The sequence below is a fragment of the Palaemon carinicauda genome, chromosome 22 (assembly GCF_036898095.1).
Source record: "Palaemon carinicauda isolate YSFRI2023 chromosome 22, ASM3689809v2, whole genome shotgun sequence".
Classification (NCBI taxonomy): domain Eukaryota; kingdom Metazoa; phylum Arthropoda; class Malacostraca; order Decapoda; family Palaemonidae; genus Palaemon; species Palaemon carinicauda.
Genome location: NC_090746.1, coordinates 2404467 through 2416713, shown reverse-complemented (window position 1 = coordinate 2416713; position 12247 = coordinate 2404467). Strand labels below are relative to the sequence as shown.

At 41.7% G+C, this 12247-nt stretch overlaps 1 protein-coding gene across 1 annotated transcript in view; it reads right to left on the bottom strand.

Moving 5' to 3' along the window:
* LOC137616275 (HAUS augmin-like complex subunit 1) overlaps positions 1-12247 on the bottom strand; it is a 192126-nt gene that overhangs the window by 79128 nt on the left and 100751 nt on the right. The window contains exon 5 of the mRNA XM_068345901.1: positions 3200-3274. Within this exon, the coding sequence (XP_068202002.1) occupies positions 3200-3274 (75 nt within the window). The remainder of the gene's footprint in view (positions 1-3199; positions 3275-12247) is intronic.

Genomic DNA, 12247 nt, shown 5'->3' with positions numbered 1-12247 from the left:
AAAAAAAATATGCCATATGTATGTACGCCATATTTTGATACGGTAGGTAGCGGCACTTTCAGATCAGCTGATCCTAACCAAAGGTAAACAAAATTTTAAGCACTTAATTGTAAAATGCTTCCAAAATTGATAAATAGAATACAAAAATGCAGTGATAGAGCATATGATATCCTATGAAACAAGAAAATTGAATGATGATAGACAGTAAGAAAATATTGACAAAATACTGTATGATCCAGATGATTGCCGAATCATAACGTATCAAAATAAATATACGGAAAATTCACTTTTTTCAGTTCGACATACGACGAACTCGACTTACGATTCATCTCTCAGTCGTAAGTCGGCGACTACCTGTACACGGCTTTCTCTACCGCCTTTGGACACTGGCAGTTCAGACGCTTATTGTTTGGACTGAAAATGAACCTGCAGTGTTCCAGAGAGAAATGTAGAGTATTCTCCAAGAGTTCCCGAAAGCCAAGGTGGTTGTCTACATTAATGACATCTTGATACTTGGGTCTTTTTTCGAGGAACACCTGAAACTGGTAGAATGAGTTTTGGCTTCTCTCCAGAAGCACAGACTCAAGATAAAACTTGGGAAGTGTTCTTGGATTCAAGCCGAGGTCCAGTATCTTGGTCATCTGGTTGGACATTCTGGTATGCGTAAGCTACCAGAATACATCCAGAAAGTGGAGGACTTCCCTAAACCGACCACTGTGCGTGAGCTACGGGGATTCCTGGAACTTGTAAACTTCCAACAGAAGTTTATCCTCATGTGCTCACAGATGGCCAAACCATTACCTGGAGGACGAAAATCCCAAGGGACTAGGAAACTGAATTGGACTGCTTAAATGGACGGTGCCTTTGTGCGCTTGAAGGATCTGATCAAGGAGGACATTATGTTGTCGTACCGTGACTACTCCGCTGATGCTAAACACTTGGAGTTGTTTGTCGACGCTTCGGGTGAGGGTGCTGGTGCTTGTCTGTGCCAGGAGTCCTTGGAGTATCCAGGGGAGCGTCAGGTGATAGCGTTTGACTCCATGACTTTCCTTGACTGCGAGACCCGTTACACTACCATTGAGCGTGAGTTGGCTGCTCTGTGATGGGAGTGAAAACCTTCAGGCCCTTCCTCTATGGTCAGTTCCTCGTGATTCATTCTGATCATCGTCCCCTGATGTACCTTCTTGACATGAAGATGGTGGACAGTCGTCTAGCACGGACACTGGAGGACCTGTCAGAATTTAACTTTATTGTTAATTACTGTCCAGGTGATCAGAATGCCGCAGCTGACTGGTTATCCCGCTGGCCCGCATTAACTGACTGTCTGTTTGCTACTGAACCCAGCACTCCCAAGTTACCTACTGGACTGGCCGTGTATAAGGAGGTTCGTGGTGGTCCAGATTCTCTCATAGAATCCTTGGAGCTAGTCGTGAACTGCTGGATGGAAGGGTCAGGTGTCGCACCTGACTCTCAGCTGAAGGGGTGGATGCAATAGTGGCGTCCTACCTTTTGTCTCGAGATTGTAACAAGTCCCGACGACAGAGGAAAAGTCACCATCCTACTAGAGCTATTATTCAGCCTAAGCCCATTCTTAAGCCAGCTAGGACTTACGAGAGAAAAAAAGTACTGGATGCTTGGTTATATCCTCCAGAAAATTGTGATGGGACTCCTGTATTAAAGCCTGAATCATTTCAAGATCGTTTGGTCCTCCAACTGTGGGAGAATAGCCCCACTGAAATGTGTGAAACCCCAATTTTGTCTCCCAAGCCGGTGGTTCACTCTCCTGAGCCTGAATTTCCAACGCCCCAGTTCCTAGTTTTTTCTTTCCGAGAGGAAGGTGTCGTTCATCCTCCATGGAGTTGGGAATTCTGGGAAGTTTCCAGTATTCCTTTATTGGAACTATTTTCTGTTGGGTCCATGAGTTCCAGTCCAGATTGGTCAAGACCTGATACTTTAGAAAGCCCTGTTTCTGAATTGACAGTGTCTATTCATCCTGATTATGACTTTCTCGGCTTTGTGCCACTCGATTGTGACAACCAACTGTCGCCTGAAGATTACACCTCTAGTGGATTTAGTCCCCCATGGACTAGGTCAAAAGGTCCTGTTCTTGACCTACCTTTAGTTCAGCCTCACGTCCTGGAGTGGAGACCTCGTCTCACTGACCAGACGAATACTATAGAGAGGGAACCAGCCTCCATTCCTGGCCACCTCAGAATTCAAACCCTTTCCTACAATCTGATGGTAGATTAAAACACCGGTCAGAGCTCGAGGCTGAAGTGGCAGTCAGGTGTATCTGACCTGAATGCTACAACACTGTTTGGGTCGCCCGAAACACAACTTTGCCCTGATTTTTCGGGATTTTTATTGTGCTCTTCTGAGTACAGTATACGGATTGTTTCTGGTTTACCTCAAAGAATGTCGATCACCTGCAGATACAGACTGTTATGCGAGGTTATCAATCAATTAAAGACACACTCTAAGTGTTACAGTACACTGTAACACTTACAGAAACCATTCCGTATATTAGAAAAAGTAAATTCTAAAATTTTTACAGCAGTTGGTTCTTTACTAAGGTACTTAAAGCAAATAAAGCGGAGAACCGACATCTGTTCTTCTCCGAGCTGAAAGGCAAAGTGGCTTGTGTTGGCTACTGCATGTATGAGCGGGGTGGTGGGTATTCTACCCGCTAACTAGCAAAGGAGAGTAACACCTCGCTAAAAGTTTTATGGCTAGTTTCAGCTGTCGCCGAAATGTATCCAATAGTAAAGAACTGAAAGGTTTGTATTTGGTGCTGGAACAAATGGTTTTTGCATCTGTCAAAAGCACAACAATCTCTTCACACTTCTTTCAGGCTACTGCTATCTTAACATCAGCTTCACAATCCAGTATATTACCAACTTAACATAAATGTTAAACCTCCACCACACATTGCCCCTTCACCATAATATGATCCTTCATCTCCAGTTCTTCTTTTTTATATTTCCTAATAAAAATTTGGTTTCTGAAGCTCTTTTTCAGACCACTTCTATAATCCTATGCATTGCTTGTGGCTTCATCAGATAACTACTTGATTAAATATTCAATAGCATTCTCACTAACCTATCTACACATACCTATCCTCTCCAAAGCAATCTTTTCAAACTTACGTAAAATTAAGGCATGCATACTTCATTCAAAATGGCTGATTGACTCTACATACCTGCATGTGTTCCATTTCTAATTGATTCATTGCCAAGATAATATTAGTACTGGAGGGAGTTTGAACATCTAGAATCTGAAAAAGAATAATGATAATGAACCAGAATTAGTAACAGGAGGTAAACAATCTTGCATTAAATTTACGCTTATACTGCTCCACAGTAAATATGATTGAGCTCTTTCACCATAAACCCATTACTTATCCTTTTATTGTTCCCTAAACTAGTCCAGGATACTGCACTTCAATCTGTATCAACATACTGGAGAGAATGACAATCAGCCAGTACAGCACATTATCATTAAAAGCCAGACTGCAATCCTGTAGAAAAGTAGTATGCTACAAGCCTTAGGGACCCCATGCGGAGAGCAGTCTGGTGTGAAAATGAAAAGAAGTGAAGAATGAAATACTATATGTATATACGATGAATAATGGAAAATAAAACAAATTAAGATGATCAAAATTTTAATAATAAAATTTACTTTGATATCTTCAAGTCAGAGTACTTATATCTCCGAAGCACAAGCTCTTGTGGAGTAACCAAAGAAAAAATTCTTTATATACCCTCCACCCCAAAAATTGCCAGCATAGGAACTCTAACCCTGAGAAGTAACCGTTGAATGGAGCTCCCAAGGCTTCAATCCTACCTTTCAGTCATAACATTTTGAAGTTGGCAAAGACTTCCATTAAGACATTAACTACTTGAAGGGGGGAGGAGGGTGTGTGGTCATTATATTTCTGTTTACTTTTCATGAATCCGACCTTCAGGTCCCAGTATTAACAACTACATTAACACAGTGGACAGAAAACTTAGTCAAATAAATTATCTATCTAATGTGTGTCTTTCTTCAATTTACCGCCAGTAAACACTTATAAATGAAACCTTATGAAAAGAATTTTGTGACCTTTTGAAAATTCGGTTACAAGTATTTAGCCTATCCATTGGCATATGTTTTCTTAACTCTCCCTGTCCTGATGTTACCAAATAATATACTACAGTATATAAAAAAATTTGATTATGTGGATGAGCTTAAAAATTCTGTAAAATTGTCAAGATACCCGACTATTATAAATATCGGCAAAGCAAATTACACTAACATGAATAATTGATTTGCACGTGCTATTGCAAAAATCAATAGTGCAAAATGGCTAACCCCAAAAAAAACAGAGATAGTTGCTTTAACATCTATACCTTTGGATACACTAGAGCCGATATTGCCTTGGGCTTTTCGCAAACTAAACACCAAGACAACATACAGTTGGACAAGCACTTGGAGTCGAAGTTTTCTATAACAAAGATATCTAAAAAATCCCAAAATGTAAGAATATCTTTTGGATCCCTTAAGCTATTCGATAGACAGCCTACATACTGATCAATATTATCTACTATGAATATACTCCTAGACCATGTAACATATCGCATATCTGATCCATATTGCTATAAAGCACTAAATCTATATTACTATACAATATTACTAATGCCAGCCTGCCTAATTTTAATCCTAGAAATGCTAGCAAAATGTCAGCTTCAAGTCATGTTTAATGTTATTTTAATCAACATCATATCCATATTGACTGAAGATCTTTGGTTTAGAAACAAAAGTACAGTACTTGGCAGTTTCCTCAGCAGATCTGATCGTATTCCTAATAAACATCTCTAGTTGATGCATCATTAACATAAAGGTTATTCTTAAACAGTTCACAAATAATTGGAAAAGTAACCTTCATCTTTAGTCTGCATCAGAAGGTGGGAACTGACAAATTTGAATCCTATATGGAAAATTTATTTACAGTATTCCTACACAGAAACAAACTTCTGAGTTATTTATATGGGTTACTCCTAGTCTCATTCTCTCTATAACCAGACAACAAAAGAAAATTGGTTTGACTGCATCATACTTAGATGCTAAGCAACCATTGCACATGCAGCATAGAATGCCTGCTCATGATGCTTCCTCACTACACTCCTGGTTGTGTAGTTCAGTGGATGTACCCTCACTTCCTCTCTACAATTAAGACTTTCACATTCAACGAGCTAACCCTTATAGTGTTTAGTGCTTATGCCTAAGGTTTTTTTTTATTCAAGGTCATTTGCATTACTATTCATTATCTGTGAGTTACAAGCGAGTGTTTTATGTCTAGTAAGCCTTGGAATTTGCGTTCTTGCCTCGGCCGGGATAGCTACCCTTGCGTCATTCACATTACTTTTCATACTATATACACATGACAAGTGGTTTGGCATAAAAAACAAGCTTGTTGCATATGCAGATGATGCTACTCTCTTTGCATCAATTCCATCCCCTGAATGTAGATCTGGATCTGGGGTTGGTAAATCCCTTAATAGAGATTTAGCTAAAATTAGTGCATGGTGCAAATTATGTGGTATGAAGTTGAATCCTAACAAAACTCAAAATATGATTGTAAGGTCAAGGACGGTGGCTCCTCAACATCCAGATCTCAGTATTGATAATGTTTCTTTAAGTTTGTATGACTCTTAAAATTTTAGGTGTGATTCTCGACAGCAAATTTACTTTTGAGAAACACATTAGGTCTGTGTCTTCTTCAATTGCACAAAAAATTGGCGTATTGAGAAAGTCTTACAAGATTTTCGGTGATCAATCTATTCTGAAGAAGTGTTTTAATTCTTTCATTCTACCTTGTTTTGAGTATTGTTCTCCTGTCTGGTGTTCAGCTGCTGATCCTCATCTTAATTTGTTGGACAGAAACTTACGGTCTATTAAAATTCTTATTCCTGATCTAGATATTAATCTTTGGCACCGTCGTTCAATTAGTTCATTATGCATGTTGCATAAGATTTTTCATAACTCTGACCATCCTTTACATTCAGATCTCCCAGGACAATTTTATCCTGTTCGTAATACTAGGCAGGCAGTTAATTCTAATAGCCAGGCCTTCTCCATCATGACGCTCAATACTACACAGTATTCTAGAAGTTTTATTCCAGCTGTTACCAAGTTGTGGAATGATCTTCCTAATCGGGTAGTTGAATCAGTAGAACTTCAAAAGTTCAAAGTTGGAGCAAATGTTTTTATGTTGACCAGGCTGACATGAGTCTTTTTATAGTTTATATATGACATATCTGTTTTTGACGTTGCTAATAGTTTATAAAGGACATATCTGTTTTGACGTTGTTACTGTTTTTAGAATTATTTATTGTTAATTTATTCTCATCATTTATTTATTTCCTTATTTCCTTTCCTCACTGGGCTATTTTTCCCTATTGGAGCCCTTGGGCTTATAGCATCTTGCTTTTCCAACTGGGGTTGTAGCTTGGCTAGTAATAATACCTGTAATAATAATAATGATAAGATGTAGATCTGCTTCCCTTTTGTCCCTGTTGCCTAGAAAAAGAGATGTCCAGTGAAATCACCATGTAACTACTGTAGGAAGTGGACATTCTCCCAATGGAAGAGATGATATTCTCGTCCCAAGAAACTAAGTTAGATTTCTCTCCTATTTCGTCTCCCCCCAACAGGAGTAGGCGACGGAGGTTCCTTTCTGCGATGAAAGCCTCCCCCTATTATTTTGAGTCATGAATCCTCTGAGACTTTCATCACAGAAAACAATGCCCATAGTAATCTTGGCGGCGGGAAATACTCTGACTACAGTAGCCATGTGCCATGAGCCACATCACAGCCCAGTAATCATGATTACAAAGGGTAAATATGTGAATTATTTTTCACAGAAAGCCTTTCTGCTCTTAGAAACACATCCAATACGAGCGTCCAAAGCATACTCATGTTCTTGTTTGTGGAACTCTTAGAGTTGAGATGGCTTTTCCCATAGTCCTGAGGTAGTCTTGTCAGAAGACATTCATTTCCAGTCTCCAAACCATTCTCACAAATATTCTTAGACTCCAACACATTCTCATGAACTAGGCTTGCCTCGTACTTATAGGGGTCCAAAACTCAAATCTCCTCTACAGAACTCTAAGGACTCTTTAGCAGCTTATGATAAGGGTGGTCGGACAGCTTCAGCTGTGTCCACACCCCCAAAGCTTACCAGAACCACGTGTTTCTTTTGTTCTGCCCTCTCCTTCCAAGCCCATTACAGCTTGGAAGTCGAGAAAAATAAAGGCAGACACTACCGCTTTTTGCAGTTCAACAAGGCTTATTGTTGAGCCCGATGAAGCTATATGCCTGTTGTTCTTGTGTGTGATGTCATCCCACGTGCCGCCATCCATGCGCATGATCAACATAACAATGCTAACGCACAACATGTTCCTACCAAAACCTCACAAGCTAGTCTATGATCAACGTTCTCCAGAGGGCATGTTAGATCAACAGCCCCATTATTTCAAAGTTCCCCTGGAGTTTTATAAACATCCGGCAAGGACTCATGAGGACAAAGCTTTGACTTAGGCTAATAGCAAATCTGTCTTATTCTAATAGTTAAGCCATAAATGTTCATGATCAGCTACACACTAGTGCTTGGCCTAATGTTCATAATGCTTCATGTCACATGTTCTATGGAACGACACTTTGTTTCAGACCATTCTTTGCAGGTAGAAAGGACGGATAAGGAAGAGAGGAGTTTTCCCCCCCTTCTGAGTCACACCTCCATTTGACACAGACGAGGTGATTTTCGTTAGACGACGTAGGAGAGAGAAGTTTTTCTAGGGTCACGGCATTCCTAATATGTCAAAATAGGTATGATGAAGGTGTGAGCTTATGATAGGAGACTCCTGTATAACTACTACTATTTCTTATTAACTCTGAAAAGAAGTTTAGGAAGAAGAAAAAGTAAGGGTAGGAGAAGCTGGAAGTAGAGGAAAAAAAGTTCAAAATAACAAAATTGGAAGTAATTCTTATTATTCCTAACGATACAAACATTGAGCTCTTTATAGGGAATATACTTTTGGGGAAGCTGGAAAACTAACCATAAGACTTTTAGCAAGGTATAACTACCCTCTGCTGGCTAGCAGGGGTGAGGGGATAGTGTGGAGTAGGACCAGCTACCCTGCTCACTCACACACACACACACCTGTGTTATACTGTCATTTTTTATTGTAGGCAGTACTTGCTTGAGGATAGGTGATGGCAGGACAAATCTGTATGAAGAGCTCAAGGTTTGTATTGTTAGGAAAAATAAAAGTTACTTCCGAATTTTTTATTTGCTCTGCCACTCCATATAAATCCTTTCGTACTTCTTAGGGAAAGACTCACCCTTAGGTGGGTGGAAGTCCTAACCAACTAGCTGGCTCCGTTCTTTGCATGTGCTTAATAGAAGAACACCCTGACACCTAACAAAATTCTTGAGCGTATGAATGAGTTAATAGGCTGGGTAACCAGTGTGATTGTGTGATAACTAAGCAATGTAACTTGTCCAAGTAAGAATTACTGAAGTAGGAAAAGTCCCCCGACTTAACCTTTACACACTGCCCGACTCCCACCTTGCTGGGAGAATGGGGACATAAATATATAATCATATATCAATTACACAAGGGAAATGGTTCATACCTGCAGATGGAGGAGGCCACCTTGCATTGTACCAAAGATGCTGTACCCCAAGAGGGGGGAAGATGAAGGAAAGAAGAAGCCAGTCACTCTATCACTCCTCCCAGACTAATCCTGGGTAACGTCTGCCATCAACTAACTGCTACTTGTCTCACAAGGGAGTTTGAGGTGTATAGACCACATGTTGTGCAGCCAGTGGAGAAGTATCCCGCTTCCTTTGGGTTATGTCTTGCAGGTAGTGGGCTGTGAAGGACATCTGACACTTCCACACAACTGGTTGAAGTATCTGCACCACAGAGTAGGTATTTTTGAATGCTAGGGATGAGCTAATACCCCTAGCATCATGAGCTCTGGGTTTACACCCTTGCAGAGGAAAGCCAGACTCAAGGCGTGATCTATTACTTTGCGAATCCCTAAAGGAATCGTATTTCTAGTGACTCTCCTTTTTACCTTGCCCGTGTTAACAAACATTCTGTTAACGTGGGGGTGAGCTCCTCTGGTTCATTTGAGGTAACACTTCAGCATCCTTACGGGGCAGAGTAACAACTGATCTGGGCCATCTCTTACAGAGACTTTCAATCCAGAAGGGTCCAAATCTAGGGTCCGCTACAGCCGGATTTTGAGCCATGGCCACAAACTCAGGGACAAAGTCAAGCATAACCTGTCCCCATCCGCTTGAATGGGTAAAGTCGTAAGAAAAACAGTGCAACTCACACTCATTTAGCTGAGGGCACAGAGAGAGCAGGAAGACCGTCCAAAGTGTCAGGTCATGGTCTGATGCCTGACGCAGCGATTCATAAGAGATAGTAGTACACAAACTACTGTGTGTTACAGGGCAGAGGTCTAACTTCTGGCTGAGGACAGGTACACTTGAAACTCCGTATGAGAAGAGACAATTCATTCTAAGAGGAAATATTAACTATCTTCGGTCTAAAGGCAAGGCTAAAGGCTGAGTAGTAGCCTTTCACCACTGAGACCAACCAATTTTTCCTCCCTAAAGTGTAACAAAAACTCCACTCATCAATGGGATAGAGACGTTGAGAGGAGCGATATCCCTTCCACAATACTAACCACAAAAGATTGACCACTTCACTTGGTAGATGGCGGAGGTTGACTCCCGGAGGTACCTGGACATCCTTTTCACAATTGCATGCGAAAAGCATCTCTTTGAGAGGAGATGCTGGATAACCTCCAGGCGTGAAGTCGTAAGGATGCTACAGCTTTGTAGTAAATTTTTACTTGTGGTTGTTTGAGTAGATCGGGAAGTGGACTGAGTTCCCTCATCACCTCTGTGAGCAGATGCAGAAGGTCCAGAAACCATTCTACATGATGCCACATCAGACCTATGAGGGTCATTGATAGGTCTTCAGATACCCTTACCTTGTTTAGAAGTTTTCTTATTGGCAAATGAGGGGGGGGAACGCATAGACGTCTAAGTTGTCCCACTGGTATTGGAAAGCATCTTGCCAAAGAGCTTGGGCACATGGGACTGGAGAGCAGTACGGCAGAAGATTCGTGTTGAGAGACATCACGAACAGGTCTACTGTTGGCGAACCCCACAAAGTTGGAATTTTGTTGGCTATCTGACAATTCAAAGACCACTCAAAGCCAACTATCTGAGTTGCTATGCTTAGACTGTCCACCAGAACATTTCTCTTGCTTGGGATGAAACAGGCTGACAGAGTTAGCAAGGTCTTCCGTCCATCTGAGAATTTCTGCAGCTAGAAGGCAAAGGTGTTATGAGAAGATACCTTCTTGTTTGTTTATATATGGCACCACCATGGTGTTGTCACTCATCAACACTATGTAGTGTTACGAAAGGAGCTGTTGCAATTGGCCCTCATTTCCAGGAGGTTTATGTGGCCACGTTGCTCAGACTTGGACCACAGTTCGGAGGCCATGTACTGCAACATGCGAGTCCCCACCCTTCTTTTGATGCATCTGAGAAGAAGCATCAATTCTGGCAGAGGAAAGAGAAGATCTACTCCCTGAGGAGGGTAGTATATGATAACTACCACCTCAGATCTCTCTTTTGCTTAGACCCCACTCCCGAACCTTCAGGTTCACGGGGGTTTTTGTACTGAACCCAACTGGATTTCAGCTACCACAGGAGAGATCGGATGCAAAGAAGTCCATTGGTCACCAAATGCTCCCAGGAGGTCAGGTGGCCTGCTCGTTCACCCTTCGGCATATAAACAAGAGCAAGTGCAGACTAGTACCTGTACTCCTCAGTTTCCAATCAGGAAAGCCAAATGCAGATAACCCAGAGTTTGATGTTGGTAATTCTCGTCAGCTCGCAGATTATGACGCATTTCCTCAGCCTGAGTACTCTCGGTAAGCTGAGGGTCTACAAAGTATGACACACCATGCTGCTCCTCTTAAAGGTGAACACTCTTGTTTGCGAGTGAGATTTACCTCTCCTGAGTGGTTGCCTCCATTGGGGTTTTGGAAACTAGTACTAGACTCATCTATGCCTCCTTCCAGCCCTTCAGAGCATCTCTCTTCGTTGATTGTGTTCAGTCTCGGTACCTTGCCGTCATGTCTGCAGGACACAACAAAAGAACTTTCCTTGTTTTGTTAAGCCAGGACCTTTGGGCCCTGCACTTGGGGTTTCTTTCCTTTCGGGGAAAGAACCCACCCATTCTGCTGTGTACATGCACCATCTACCAATCAGAAGGCAACTGATCACAGGAAGACCTAGGATTACATTGATTTGTCACATATACAAGCGAGGAGACCAATCACTGGTTCCTCTCACCTTGTACTCTATTGCACAAACAAAGTGGAACCTCACCAGGAACCATCTTCCTTATTTTCAATACTGATGTATCTCTGGGAAGACACACCAAGGTTTTCCTCGAGTGTTCAAGAAAAGGAGAAAGAGAAGGGCACTACTCCCTTCATCCCTGCCGACAGGGCGTGTGCATCGCAAGTTACCTTCTCTGCCTGGGTCAGTTCTCGGTAGTACAGGAAAAGGCAAAGAGAAGTGGGGTTCGTTCCAGCTGACAGTAAGCGCTTGGTCCTGTGACACAAAGCAACAGTTGCACGACCAACCACTGTTGTCCATACACTGAGCTACCCTCTATAGCTGTGTAATTCCTCAGTAGTACAGCATTAGGAAGAGATTTCTTGGAGCCTAACGAGTCCCTTTGTGATCGGTCTTTCTTGAATTCTTCCTTTTCTTCAAGGCATGTGTCAGAAATAATTGGAGGAACAAGAAGAATGGGTAGAGGAGAAGAGTGTATGGTTCTTCCCAGCCAATCTTTTTTAGAGACTGGGTGTCCAACAATGATTATCCTAGCAAACTGAGTAACACCCCAAAGGAAGTTCATCATCTTCATCTGTGACGTGATTCCTTTGCTAGCATGATATCTTCAGGAGGGAAATTGTGGAAGTCATGCCCTTCCGGAGGTGAACTAGGTACAGTATAGTCTCGCACTTCCGAAGGAGAATTGCTTATAATCTCACTCTTCAGGAGGGGAACTACTTATAGTCACCCCCTTCAGGAGCTGTTTACAGGCTGGCCTTTTAAGGATACACAAGGGAGACAGGTTTGTATATATATATGGGAAAA